Genomic DNA, 13,446 nt, shown 5'->3' on the forward strand with positions numbered 1-13,446 from the left:
TTCCAGGCCTATGATCCTTATAGCTGGGGGGAGAAATGAGTAGGGTAGAGTAACAAGAGAAGATGGCAGGATTTTACATATTTACGCATATATATGAACATATGTATGCATGTACTCAATTAGATATGTGCATATGCACACAAATACCCACATATATACATATATGTGTTCATATATATGCATATATACATGAGTATAGTGAAATAATATCCTAGAAAATGAAAATTCAAACCCTAATAGAACTAGGCAATAATAAACATGGAGGAAAGGATATGTACATTATGATCAAGAAAATGATTATAAGCTTTAAAGATGAAGATAATTGAATGAATGCAACTTTTGCTTTGTACTACATTGTGAGTCAAGTTGGGTCTTCAGGGTATAAGGAATGCTTTCGCCCACTTTGAACTTATGATTTTGTGTGTGTTTGTGTGTTTGTGTGTGTGTGTGTGTGTGTGTGTGTGTGTGTGAAATTTGGTGGCAATGGAAGGAAGAGAAGTAGAGCTAAAATGAAGTTGGTGGCCAAGGTATCAGGAGCAGATTCCATTTCTAAAGACACCAATGACTGATTATCCTACACATGGTAGAACCCTTCCCACCCCTCCCCCCAACCCCATTCATTCCAACTGGAAAATAGTGAAATCATAAACTTAAAAAGAAAAATAAAAGTGGTGAAAAAAATAAATGAAAAGAATCCCAAACTAGTTTGCCCTCTGCAGTGTAGATTAAAGTCTGTGATATGGAGAAGCAGGCGTTGCTCAGAGGACCTAGGGTTTCTTATCAAAACTTGATGAAGAAGTGGGCAAAGAGGGTCCCTGACAGCCAGAGACAAGCCAGTGCTCTAGAGGCGGAGTTTACACCATCAATGACTGCTCCAGGCCCTGTGAGAGGGAAAGAAAAACAAGTCCATTAGCAAGTAACCCAAGAACACCATCCTTATTCCCCCAACAAGCAAATGCACAGACATGCTTCTCCATGAGCATTCCTCCTAGTTCCATCCCTCCCCCTGCCTTGTCTGGAGAAAAAGAAAACTTTTGGGAGGATTTGGAAACCCTAAGGGGTAAGTGATTGTGTTGTCTTAACTTCTATAACCTGATCTGAAAGGCTACAGTTAAAAAATAAATACATAAATGGGACTATCTGAGGACAGTCATTTATTTCCATCATTCCAAAAGTTAGGCCAAAAGGCAAGGCTCCATGATAAGGCGCAACTTGAAGGTCCGTCTTAAGTGTTGCCTTTATTCTTTATCTATGGAAATAGAATCCTTGACTGACAGAGTTGAGCACAGGTAAAGCAAGTGTAAAATACAGAAATGTGAAAAGCAGGTGGGGAGCAGAAAACAAAGTGGAAGGAAATATTATCATTGCCAACTTTGCATCCTCAATATGTGCAATATAGGCATTGTGAAGGATCCTTCCAACACTGCTGAGAAAGGAGGAATGATTATCTTTTTTTTTTTTTTTTTTTTTTTTTTTTTGGCCAGTCCTGGGCCTTGGACTCAGGGCCTGAGCACTGTCCCTGGCTTCTTTTTGCTCAAGGCTAGCACTGAGCCACAGCGCCCCTTCTGGCCGTTTTCTATATATGTGGTGCTGGGGAATTGAACCCAGGGCTTCATGTATACAAAGCAAGCACTCTTGCCACTAGGCCATATCCCCAGCCCATGGGAATGATTATCTTTAAGAGTTGTGTAGGCTGGGATTTTGTCTCTCTTAGCCATCAGTGGTGTCTCTCCCATGGCAGCAAAGAAAATGTGGAATCCTCAGAACATACTGCTGCCTGATGGTTAATCCTCAAGATGTATTCCGCTTCCCTCTTCTTTCTCTCTCTCTGACCCTTTCTCAAATTCCCAGGGAGTGATTCAGATCCCATTTGGAAATATGACCACCACTACAGAACCATAAGTACTGGTCCTTTCTCCTCATGGGCTACAGCCTCAGGAAGACAAATCACACAAACTAGGTTTGCCTTCACTGTGTGTCTCTTGTCTACAGCAGATGTACCAATGGTTTTCCCTTTGCCACAAGCAAGACCTGTGCTACTCAAGCAAAGTGTTTTCCAGTGAAAGCAAAACTGAATATAGCCAAAGAATGAAAAGCCATGGAGATGCATTCCTGTAAGACCAGTGACAAATGGGCAAGTCATGTAGTCAAGAATGCATCCCCTTGTGCTACCTTAACCCAGTGAAGCTCCACATTTCATTGAGAAGCAAACAGGCCAATTAAAAAGAAGCCAAGGAGGTAGAGAGTCTCCTTGGACCAGACCCAAGCCACTTGTCCATGAAGCTTATACATGGTCTCAGGCCTTGCCCATGAAGGGACTGACTCAGACATTTTGCTGAGGAATTACAGGTCTCTCCATTCTGAAGTAAGCATGCAACTGATCCTTCCTCAAGAATTTCAACTGATTCATGATCTTCTGGAGTAAAACATTGACCTTATCTGATGCTTGTCGTCTGGATCCTGTAGCTCTGCACTATATTCTACTCTAGAATATATACACAAACAAGGTCTGAGGACAGATCCTATGGTCTCTGTGGAGGCTTTACAACCATTAATAGAAATTAGCTTGATTCTTGGTACTCCAGCTAGTGTGATACACACCCGAAGACATCATACTGATCAGAAAGGCCTATGAATGGTACTAAGTTATAAAATGTCTCAATTGAAGATCATATTGTCTTTTCCAAGACAGGAATGATTTAAGGAATTTTATTTTGTCTTTTTTGTGTGCAACTAGGTGTAAGTACATATCTCAGGCTTGTTTCAAACTCTTAATCCTCCTCACTCAGCTGATTTAGGGGCAGGGGTGGGGGCCAAGGGACAGGGGTAAATGGATAAAGAAGAGGAGGGGGGAAATGAAGACAAGATCTACTGTATATCCTACACAATTAATACAAGTGAGAGAAGTGGGGGTAGGAGAAGGATGGTTGAGAATGTTGAAGGGGGTAACATTGGTCAAGATATACAGTGTTCATAAAGTGCTTTGTTAAATGGTAACTCGTTTGTACAACTACTTGAAGATAATACATAAATATATAAATAAATGAAAAATGTATTTGTAAGAAAATGAGCAATGCAGATTTGTAAGGCTCATGCGTTCTTGAAAAAGTCTTTTTCTCCTGATAGGTAGGACAGGGGACCCTTTACAGATACCATGCCAGGAAATGATCAAGTCTTTTATATAAAATGCTATAGTATTTGCAAAGCACCTATCCATAACTCTCTGCAGAGTTTACACCATCTCTAGACTATTTATAAAAACTTAAAAAGAAAATTCTATGTAAATAGGTGATTCAGTATATATCTTAGGGCATAAGGACAATAAAATATTTGTATACACTCAACACAGACACTATTTCTTCCTTCCTTCCTTCCTTCCTCCCTTACTCTTTCCTTCTCTTGCTTATTCTTACACTCTTTTCCTTCCTTCCATCTTTTCTTACTTCTTTCCTCTCTCTCTCTTTCTCTCTCTCTCTGTATTTTTTTTTCCTGGAGGTCAAACCCAGGACATAGCCCATTCTGGTTAAGTGTTTAATCACTAAGCCACATCGTCACACTAGGCAGCATGGTATATTCAATCAGCATTCAGTTCAATCCAGGGATGCAGAACTAATGGCTATGGAAGAGTACATGAGCACATATGTTTTCCCTTAGTAGAATCTTTCATTTTTTTGTATATGATATATAGAAACTTTATATATATGCATATTTATGACTCTGACTAATTTATCGAGTTGGTATTTACTAGAAAAGCTACTGAGTTCTATATTCTACTCTAGATAGTTAGAAACAAAAGTGGAGGAATCATTTTATTTCAGATTCTGCCAGTGAATGTGAGTATTTCTGGGAATGCCATGCTATCAGTGCAAGATAGATGCAGGTAAAGCCAAGAGAAAAGAGTAAGTGCACAGGCAAATGAAACATAGGAGAGTTCGGTATGGCAAAAGAAGGTGGGATCCTAAAGAGAACTGAGAATTTATGAAGGTTTGGTGAAATACTCATTGATCACTGGATGGAGACTTTAACAACTATGCCAAAGAGTGGAACTCATAAGGGTGGTTTAGGAAGTACATAGGCTGCTGAGTTGTTGAGGCTATAAATGGCATGTTCATATGGTGCTCTCTACATAGAAAGCATATTAACCTTAGACTCGTTTAACACTTTAAATCCTTTAATCATAAGAAAATTATATGATATAGAGTGCCCTGTGGCCACACAATTTATACACTTAGAGTTGAAACAGAAACATATCACTGTTCTCCGATTCTTAAAAAACGAATTCTTCTCTATGGAAGATTATACTTTGGGATGTTTACTAGGGACCAGAGCATCATGAAGTAATGGGAATAATGGATTGGGAACTTGATTATCTGCCACTGATGTTTCTTAGCTGAGTGATACCTCTTTCTGGGGCCTGGGTAGTTCCATCTGCATATTGAGAGGAAATGGGGCCTGATGGCCTGTATGTTTTGTCTGCTATTAGCTTTCTAAGTTATTTGTATAAATGGCAACTTTACATCTGACTGTGACGGCCTTCTTCACATGGTACTTGGTGATTTTCGGTACTACTGCATTACCATTTCATCTTGAAACGGTAAGAGGGCATACCATTCCTAACAATTTATATTTCCCTTCTCTATCTATCTATCTATCTATCTATCTATCTATCTATCTATCTATCTATTTATCTATCATCAACTTTTCTATGTTTTCAGGTACTGGGACTTGAATTCAGATCTTCCCACTCTCAGTCTGGGTTTTTCTTTGAGAGTTAGCATTTTACCACTTGAACCATGCCTCCATTTCAGATGTTTTTGCTGGTTAATTGGCAAGCAATTCTTTCAGAATTCTCTGCTTTCACCCTTTGATCCTTAGATCTGTCTCCTGACTAAGTAGGACTACAGGCATGAGCAACCAGCATCAAGCCATTTTCCAGTTTTCACTTTATTATCTTTTGTCCCATACTTCTATGTGGTCTCAGGGAAATGTTTTGTGTTTTGTTCTTTAGCAGGGATAAGGAGCACCTGCATAGCAGTATCAATTGATAACAGTATTTACTGCCAAAATGCCTTAGGCCAATCGGCCTATGAAAAAATAATCAGTCTATAATAGCCAGAGAATTATTCTAATCCACTCTGACAGAGATTAAAACCAGTATTACTTTTCTCATACAGACCCTGGACACATTTCAGATTTGGCTGCTCCTCTACATGGCAGAGTTCAGCCTTTGTTTGGAAAAGGAAAACAATAACTCCCATTCTTATACTATATTCTGGGTTTGAATGCAGAGACAAAAAGCCATCAATAATGGCTAATGCATTTCATTGCAACTTTACAAGATCTGAGAAAATTGAGAAAAGAAAGCACTTGAATTGAATGTCTCTTGCTGGATTCTTTCATGTTACAGTCACTTTCCTAACTTAGGCAAAGTTATAACACACAAGGAGGAATGGTAACTCATTTTTTTTTGCACAATTAAAGCTAATAATAATAAAAATATAATTAGGAAAATATAATAAAATAAAACAAAACAAATGAAAAAAGGGTGGATTGCAGATGTTTATGTGAGCTGGTATAGTCCTATGATGTCTCTTGTCTCATACTTGGTCCCTTAAGCTACAATAAGCTTTTGCATTTGTTGTATCAGTGAAGCGGCAGCTGGGCCACATCGTGCTTCAGAGGAGGAAATGGAAGTGGAGCAACTTATCATCCTGCACTTAGAAGAGGCTGAGTGAATGTTTAAACATATTTCTTCAGAGTTAGGATGAGAATAGGTTCCCTAAGCCATGGTGTATTCAGATAGCTGTTGCCTGGGTTTCTTCAGCTATGTGGTAGCCATGATGACATCACTATTAACTCCAACAAGTATGGTAAAGAATCTACATGGTGGTTGTTTTGTTTTTAATTGGTTGCTGGAAGAGTTTTTATCTAAAGCTGAGAATTCAAGATTTAGAAATGGAGGCAGATTTGCAATACTGTGTTCTACTCCAGTAAACTGAAATGTATTTGGATAAAGGTCAAAGGTTCAAAAAAAGGAGGGTCTGGGAGGTAGTTAAGGAATAGGATTCAGGGAAGAGCAGGAGGCAGAAATATTCACTAAGATAAGATTTCAGAAAAGGGTTTTGGTGCATCCTGCTCCCTTTCTGCCTTGATCTTTCTCTTTTGATCTCTCTGTGAAGCCTATTTATTCTTTAGGGTAAAGTCATATTTGGGGGGTTAAAGTATAAGTAATTCTCCCTTGCAGCTTTGGAGTCAACTAAATTGAGTTTATATCCTGACACTACATTTCCTACTATGTTTTCTATAATTAGGAATCTTTTGTGTTTTGTTGTTGCACGTGGAAGAAAATATTCTGAGTTTCTAGGACTGAAATGATTACTAGCTTGTCTGGTATACAACCATCATGCAATCTGCTCTTCCTAATATTGGAATGAATACTGGCTTTTCTAGATGTTTTTCCCAAGAGAAGGGAATAATGAAGTGAAGTCTTTTAATGATCACAGTAGTTGCTGATAAGAGAGACCTCCAACTCTGATGGTTGGAGAATAAGAGTCAGGAGAGAAGTAAATAAAAAAGTCTGCAGCAAAGTCCAAGGGCATAAGACCCATCTTTTATAAGGAAATAGACCCAGCCAGCCTGGGAGAGGAGTCACGATATTTATTGGATGTCTCTATGTGGAAGCCTCTCTTTTTAAAAACAGAAAGAAAGCCAGTCTTCAAAGAGCTAATGCTTTAGAAAGACTGAGCATAATCCCTGTCCTGACCTAAACAAATAAACAAGCAAGCTACCCAATCATTTTTCTACAAAGTATTCCTTACAAATTCTAGAAAGAAAGCTACTTTAAATAAGCAATCTCCAATCACTTTTATTTCTACCAACAGTTCATCTATAGGTTAATACAAATGGAGAAAAGGTAGTTTAGTGACTGTATAGGACTTGTCTGAGGATTAGTTAAGATGCTGTGCAAAAAACTGAGAGTGAATAAAAGATAGATGCATATAAGGTGAATTGGAGCTAGATTGGTGCTTGCTGCTCCCTAAAATAACACACTGTGTGGGATCCTGCTCTAAGTAAAGAGATACTGTGAAATAGTAGGTTCTCAACAGTTGTCAAATGCCAGCCAAAAGCAAACTTCGTCATGAGGAGTGACTGGTTCTTTTTGTTTGTTTGTTTGTTTGTTTTGCAGAGATATAATGTAGCTGCTAATCATAGATAAAAGCTTCCTAATATCAGATACTGGTGCCTTGTATCTATAATCCTAGCAATTCAGGAGGCTGAGATCTGAAGATCATGGTCTAAAACAAGCTGGGAAGAAAAGTCCATGACACTCATCTATAATTAACCAGCAAAAAGAAGTGGAGGTGTGACTCCAAGTGGAAAAGTGCCAGCCTTGAGAGAAAGGAGGGAAGCTAAGGGAGAGCACCAGGCCGTAGCTCCAGTACACACACACACACACACACACACACACACACACACACACACACACACACACAGCTTCCTAACTAAGACAAGTTATTCTGACAAAGTATACTTTAAAAGTCCAATTCTCTCTCTGTACAAATGCCATATTTAAGTAATCCTACTTTATGGTTAACAGTGACTCAATTCAACAACAATGGCTGCTACAAATATCAGGCTTCATTAAATACTTTCCTTTTCTCAGGATAAATTGACAGTGAGAACATGTAATTATGCCTCTTCCTAAGATTCTAGCCCCTCCTCTTTCACTCTTTCGAATGCTAAAAATTAATTGCTTCTTCATGCCTGAAGTTGAACATCTTTGAAAATAAAAATAAAATGAGGACGCCAAGTTACAAAACACACTATGAGTAACAACATAATACCTTGGGGACAGATGTGCAGACAAACATCAGTTACTCTATAGCATATGGAAAAACAAGATAGTGAGACAACAATAACCAAGGGACAAATTCAAGAAAGGACAAACTTGCATACAGGTCAATGGGTGCATGGCTAGAGGAGGACTGTCAACTTGAATTTCAGCTAGGGAAGACAAATAATAAACAGAGAAACAAAATAAGTTCTACTTTTGAGATGCTACTTAGTTTGGTAAATTAAATCTACTATAAACATTAAACTGTCTGCCTGCCTGCCTGCCTGTCTATGTAATGAAAACAGTGAGGCTTAAAGTCAAGGTCTCACACCCCTGCTTGCATTTTTCACTGAATGCTGGCACTCTGATATTTCTACCACACCTCTACTCCTGGCATTTTGGTGATTAATTGAAGGTAAGAGTCCCACGGACTTTTCTGGCCATGCTGGCTTTTGAATCATGATTCTCAAATGTCAGCCTCCTGAGTAGTTAGGATTACAAGCGTGAGCCACAGGCACTCAGCTAACATGAGAGTTTTAAGATGCAAGTTAGGTTGAGGATTTCAAATGGAATACAGTCCTACTCACACATGAGAATCAGAACTCAATCAAACCTGTCCACCCCGGCACTATGTATATGACCACATTCAAGGGTGTGTGGCTCATGTCCCTCTTGAATGACAGGTGCTGACAGTCTCAGCACCCAGACACAATACAACATTCCCAGAAAGAAATATAAATGCATAAGCTTCCTGATGAGATCCTGCTTTCTAAGAGATTTTTGAAGCTTAGAAATGTAGTATTCTCAGTAAGTGATGAAGGTGTTGGGATGTATTACTGTTTTTCCTCTCCAGATTATAATGAAAATATAGCACTCTTCTTCAGCAACTGTAGCTGAACTAGCTGTAATTCTACTCAAATGACAGGTGTGGGGGGGGGGGGGGGGTCACATTCAACAACAAGAAGAAAACCCCACAAGCAAGTTGAACTTGTTGATAGCATAGTGAGATGAATGGAAGATCTGAAGTCTCTTTATGATACCATTTTGTTCTGAAATTTGGATAGGTTTTTATAAGTATGATTATGAACTGTATGACCTTCCTAATGAGGAACCAAAAGGATAATGATGTTCTTGGTGATTAAAAGAGAAGCAAGGAAATCTAATTAGAGGATGTATGCGTTACACTTGTTGGTGAAACAGAAATCTATTTTCAGCAGTGTCGGCTGATGAAGGCACCTCATTTCTCTTCAAAGGGAACTTCTCCTCCATTGTCTTTAATTACAGTAGGGAAAAAAAAAACACCACAGCATTGTGTTGTTTTACAAGTGAGATTAACTAGACTTTGCAAGCACAACTAAGACTTGGATAAAGATGCAATAAAAGGCAGCCATCTTTGTTTTGTTCTTTTAACACTCCCTGCTTTGTGCTTTCCTCAAAGTCAAGAGCTTAGCAAGTTAATATCAGAAGTGAATTCAGATCTATAAGCTCATCACAAACCTGAGAGAGACAAGAAGACTTCTGCCTAAACTCTCAGTCTATGCTGACATCAGCACACCCGAATGCTCAGTGTTAAATTCTAAATGTTTAGGCTAATAGCCAGATGTCAATGATTCACAGGGAGGGAGGGGCAGGAGGGAGCCAATGACGGAGAACCTCATCAGGAATGAAATGTGAAATGTCTGCAGTTTTTTTTTTTCTAATATGTTGACATTTTGCAGGTTGTGGAAAATACAAATGATTATGCTGCTGTCATCAGCCAAAAGCAATGGTATTTCTCTGACTCATACCCTCCCACCTGGATTTAAACGGTGGATTTGGGAAAGAAAAAAAATCTTGTACGTTATCAGCAGGAAATGGACAAATATGTGCAGCTTTTGATGTCTCTGCAAAGTTGTCTTCCTGAACAGTGAATCGCAATGTTTAATGGAAGTCTCCCCCACACGGAAGATCATGATGTGGGGGTTGGGAGTGAAAGGAGTACATGAATTTGAAATTAGAATTGGGTTATGCCCAGGCTGGGATGTAAGCAAACATCAGAGCAATAATAATCTGGCTTCCCTAGGGAGAAAAGGGGCCTACAAGTCTTTTGAATATCTGCCTAGTCTTTGGTAGTGAAGAGTTTCAAATATATATAGGCTATAACTGATGTCCCCATTGACTAGAAGATTTATTTATTAATTCAATAAACACTTACTGGGCAATGACCATCGCAAGATACAGTGCTGCATCCTCTAAGTGCAAAAACAAATACAAACAAAATATTGCCTAAGGGCAAGTTACCATGAGGAGCCAAGGATAAAGGATTGGTTTTACAGCAGGATTTAGAAAGACTACCAGATAGGCTGCCATGGAACATAGCTTTGAAAGAGAAGTGCTTTTATCAGGAAGAGAAAGCCTGCCTGTGTGGCTGCTGGAAAGACATGTGAGTTAGAAGAAAGAACGAGATATGGGATAAGGGTGGAGACGAGAGCTTGGTATTGTCACATCTATGGTGAAATTCCTATGTGGGAGAATGTTGTCACCTCATTTAAGTTCTCTTCATCTCTAAGCTCATCTGTCTTGTATGAAATAATAAAAAAAACAACAGTGTGTCTCAAAAGATTCTTAGGCCACATGTAACTGCTTATTTGAGAGCTACTGCTGATTCTTCATTCCTTCATTCCTCTAGCAAGGCATTTACATTTTATTTTAACAATCAACAGATCATATTGGTATGATAGAAAGTTAGAAACTCCCTCCCTTCCTTTCTTCCTCTCTTTCTCTCTCTTTTTGTACCTCAGTCCTTTGCATATTGTGGGCATTGAACACATATGTGTTGATGAAATGAATGAACAAATGTATGAATGGAGAATGGAAGTAGCCACATGACAGGAATGTGGGCATAAAAAGCCTCATCAGGTAGGTACATGGAAGGGGACAGAGACTGAAAGGGTGTTCTGATCAGAGTGCATACAGTTGTAATGCCATGCTTTTCTTGTAGGCAGGACTTTTCAGCCAGTGAAATGACAAGATTTATTTTGAGTTTTGGGATAATCGCTTGGTTCTTCTGTAGCAACAGAGGGGAGATGGATTGCCAAAGATAAGAAAGCCCATGAGTGACTATGATCACTGTCTGGTGAGATGCATGATGCAGTGAAGTAAGAATGGGGGCTGAGTTGTGGTTGCTAGAATTCCTTAGCTAAGGGAAAAATAAAAATGATGGTAAGCTTTCTAATAAGAGTGTGCAGTTGCGAAGTAGAGAAGAGGAGAAGAATGGGATTTGGGGTTCCCAAGGGGGAGGCAGGCAGGGAGAGTGGCTTATAGCTCAGCATTCAGAAGAAGACTAAAGACACAGACTTGGAAGTTAGACAATTGCTTAGAGAGTACCAAAGTTCCATGTGAAGAAGATTTCCTCAGAAAACATGCTTTAAAATCCCACTCCCAGGGCTATTCGTAAAGACTTAGATTGAGTAGTTCTGAAGCAAGGCTCTCAAATCTGTATTTTTAAAACTCTCCATGTAATCTCAAATGTAGGTTAAGAAAGATTGCTCCTATAATGGACGAAGATGAGGCAGACTCTTCATCTTTCACTGTAATCCTCCCACTGGGATGCCTATGGGGAGCCAGGAGCAGACTGGAACCCAAAGATAAGAAAGAGGTCACCTCTTGGTTTCACCACTAGGGGATACAGGGGCTCAGCAATAGGCAGAGGCTGGATGTTAGGAAGGAGGGAGATCGTGGGAGATGGAAGGCAGTGGGTCCTGAAGAGATGGAGTCTCTCAGTGGTGGTACATGGGGATCATGCTGTGAAGAGGTTTTCCTCAGATCCTTGTGTACATGCTCTACAACCACATGGAACCACATGGAGGAAAGACACTTAACAATGGAAAGGAATGAGACAGGAACGGCAGTGTATGTGGGGGGATGATAGGTGCACCGAAGTTTCTGCCTACAGATGTGTGAGTGGATTTGGAGAGGAGCTGCTTAATGCTAATTCTAGTTGAAGAAAGTCCAACTGTGAGATCCAATCAGTTGGACATAATTATCCTGAAAGAACTGCCAGTAGCAAAAGAAAATAGAGTTGGGGTCCACAGACCTCTAAGAGCTGCACAGACAGGCTGCAGGCAAAGCTGCTCTGAGGGTGCTCTAGCTCTTCCTGAGGAAAAGAAACAGAGTGCCCAGATGTTACCTGGATTCAAGGGTTTGCTGTGTGTATCTGCAATGACAAGATTCTGATGAGTTGTCCCTATTTCTGATATGTAACTCTTAATGGAGATAATTTGTGTAGCCACAATGTCCTAGATAAAGTGTGAGGAATCTGTTTTTCTTGCCATCGCATCTCATCTCTTCTCCTTTCTGGAATTGTGTGAGTTCACTGTCCATCTCCTCTGCCAATTCCAGTAATCCAGGCGTTTACATGCCTCATTAAGCACATCACATTCTCTTCAGTACTGGATGCAATCAGGTCCAAAAATCTTCCAAGGAGAGAGGATCAGGGCCTCTTGCTTGTTGCCCTGAGGAGGCAATGGGTTGGCAAGATTTAGGGAAGTGAGTAGCCAAGCTGTGGTCGACAAGCTGAGCCCAGCCACCGGCTGCTGCACATAGACCTGGCAAGGCTTCAAGGTACCAGAGCACCAGGTGGGGCTTCAAATGGCTGTGTCCACTCAAAGCTCAAGAATACTTGGAGCGGGCTGTTTCCAATAGTGCAGGGCACTTGCTACCATTGCCAAGCTTATAGATCAAGCTTTGGAGACTTGTCCTTTATCCTGTATTCCCATTGTTTTTATTTCCCCATTCAGAACAGAGATTTAGGAAGCTGAAAGTAAGACACTAATGGCTCAAGCTTACATCCTTAGCTACTCAGGAGGCTGAGATCTGAGGATATTCATTCAAAGTCAGCTTGGACAGAAAACTCCATGAGAATCTCATCTCCACTTAACCAGCAAAAAGCCAGAAATAGGGATGTGTCTCAAGTGTTTAAAGCATAAGCCTCTAGCCAAAAAAACCAAGCTAGAGTATGAGTTCAAGCCCTGACACCTACAAAAAGTAAAAATTAAAAAAAGAATGAAAAATAAAATTTAAAAATGCAAAAAGAAAACATTGAAAGCAAGCTAGTATCCATTTTGTTTTGTTATTGTGGTTTACAAACACCCAAGGCCCAGACATCACTGTAGTTTATCTTGTTAGAGACAAATTGGACTTGTTTCTCTTAGCTGGCACTGATCTGTACCACATTGCTTTCCACTATCTCTAGTTGCTTGTGGCCAAAGGAAGTAGATGATGTAATATCCTACCTGAGTTGTACTTTACCTAAATGACAACCTTGTGTCTGCAACCATGTGATGGGAAAATGGCTGTTGTAGAAGGAAGAATAATTATACTCTGATGCTAACCACTTGATGGCTCTTGGGTGACAACACACCACTATGTTGTTTCTCACTTTTCTGGTCCTTTCAGATCAATCCATTTTCCAATCCATTGATCTTGCAGTTTTTGGTATTCTTTTGAATTTGTTTTATCACATTCTCTTTAGTTCATTGCAGGTATATGTTGTGAATGTATAGTTGAGAAACTATGTTGTGTTGGGACCACAGGGACAGAAAGGGGGCTCTCAAGCACTGACATAGATTATA

The 13,446-nt window shown here is 39.8% G+C and overlaps 1 protein-coding gene across 3 annotated transcripts in view; it reads right to left on the reverse strand.

Annotated features, from left to right (window-relative positions):
* Positions 1–780: 780 nt before the first annotated feature.
* Positions 781–13,446, reverse strand: part of Opcml (opioid binding protein/cell adhesion molecule like) — a 543,033-nt gene continuing 530,367 nt past the window's right edge. For all 3 annotated transcript variants that reach the window (XM_048343635.1, XM_048343634.1, XM_048343636.1), the window contains one exon: positions 781–881. In XM_048343635.1, coding sequence (XP_048199592.1) covers positions 781–881 — 101 coding nt within the window. The remainder of the gene's footprint in view (positions 882–13,446) is intronic.

This window comes from Perognathus longimembris, chromosome 3 (genome assembly GCF_023159225.1).
Source record: "Perognathus longimembris pacificus isolate PPM17 chromosome 3, ASM2315922v1, whole genome shotgun sequence".
Classification (NCBI taxonomy): Eukaryota; Metazoa; Chordata; class Mammalia; order Rodentia; family Heteromyidae; genus Perognathus; species Perognathus longimembris.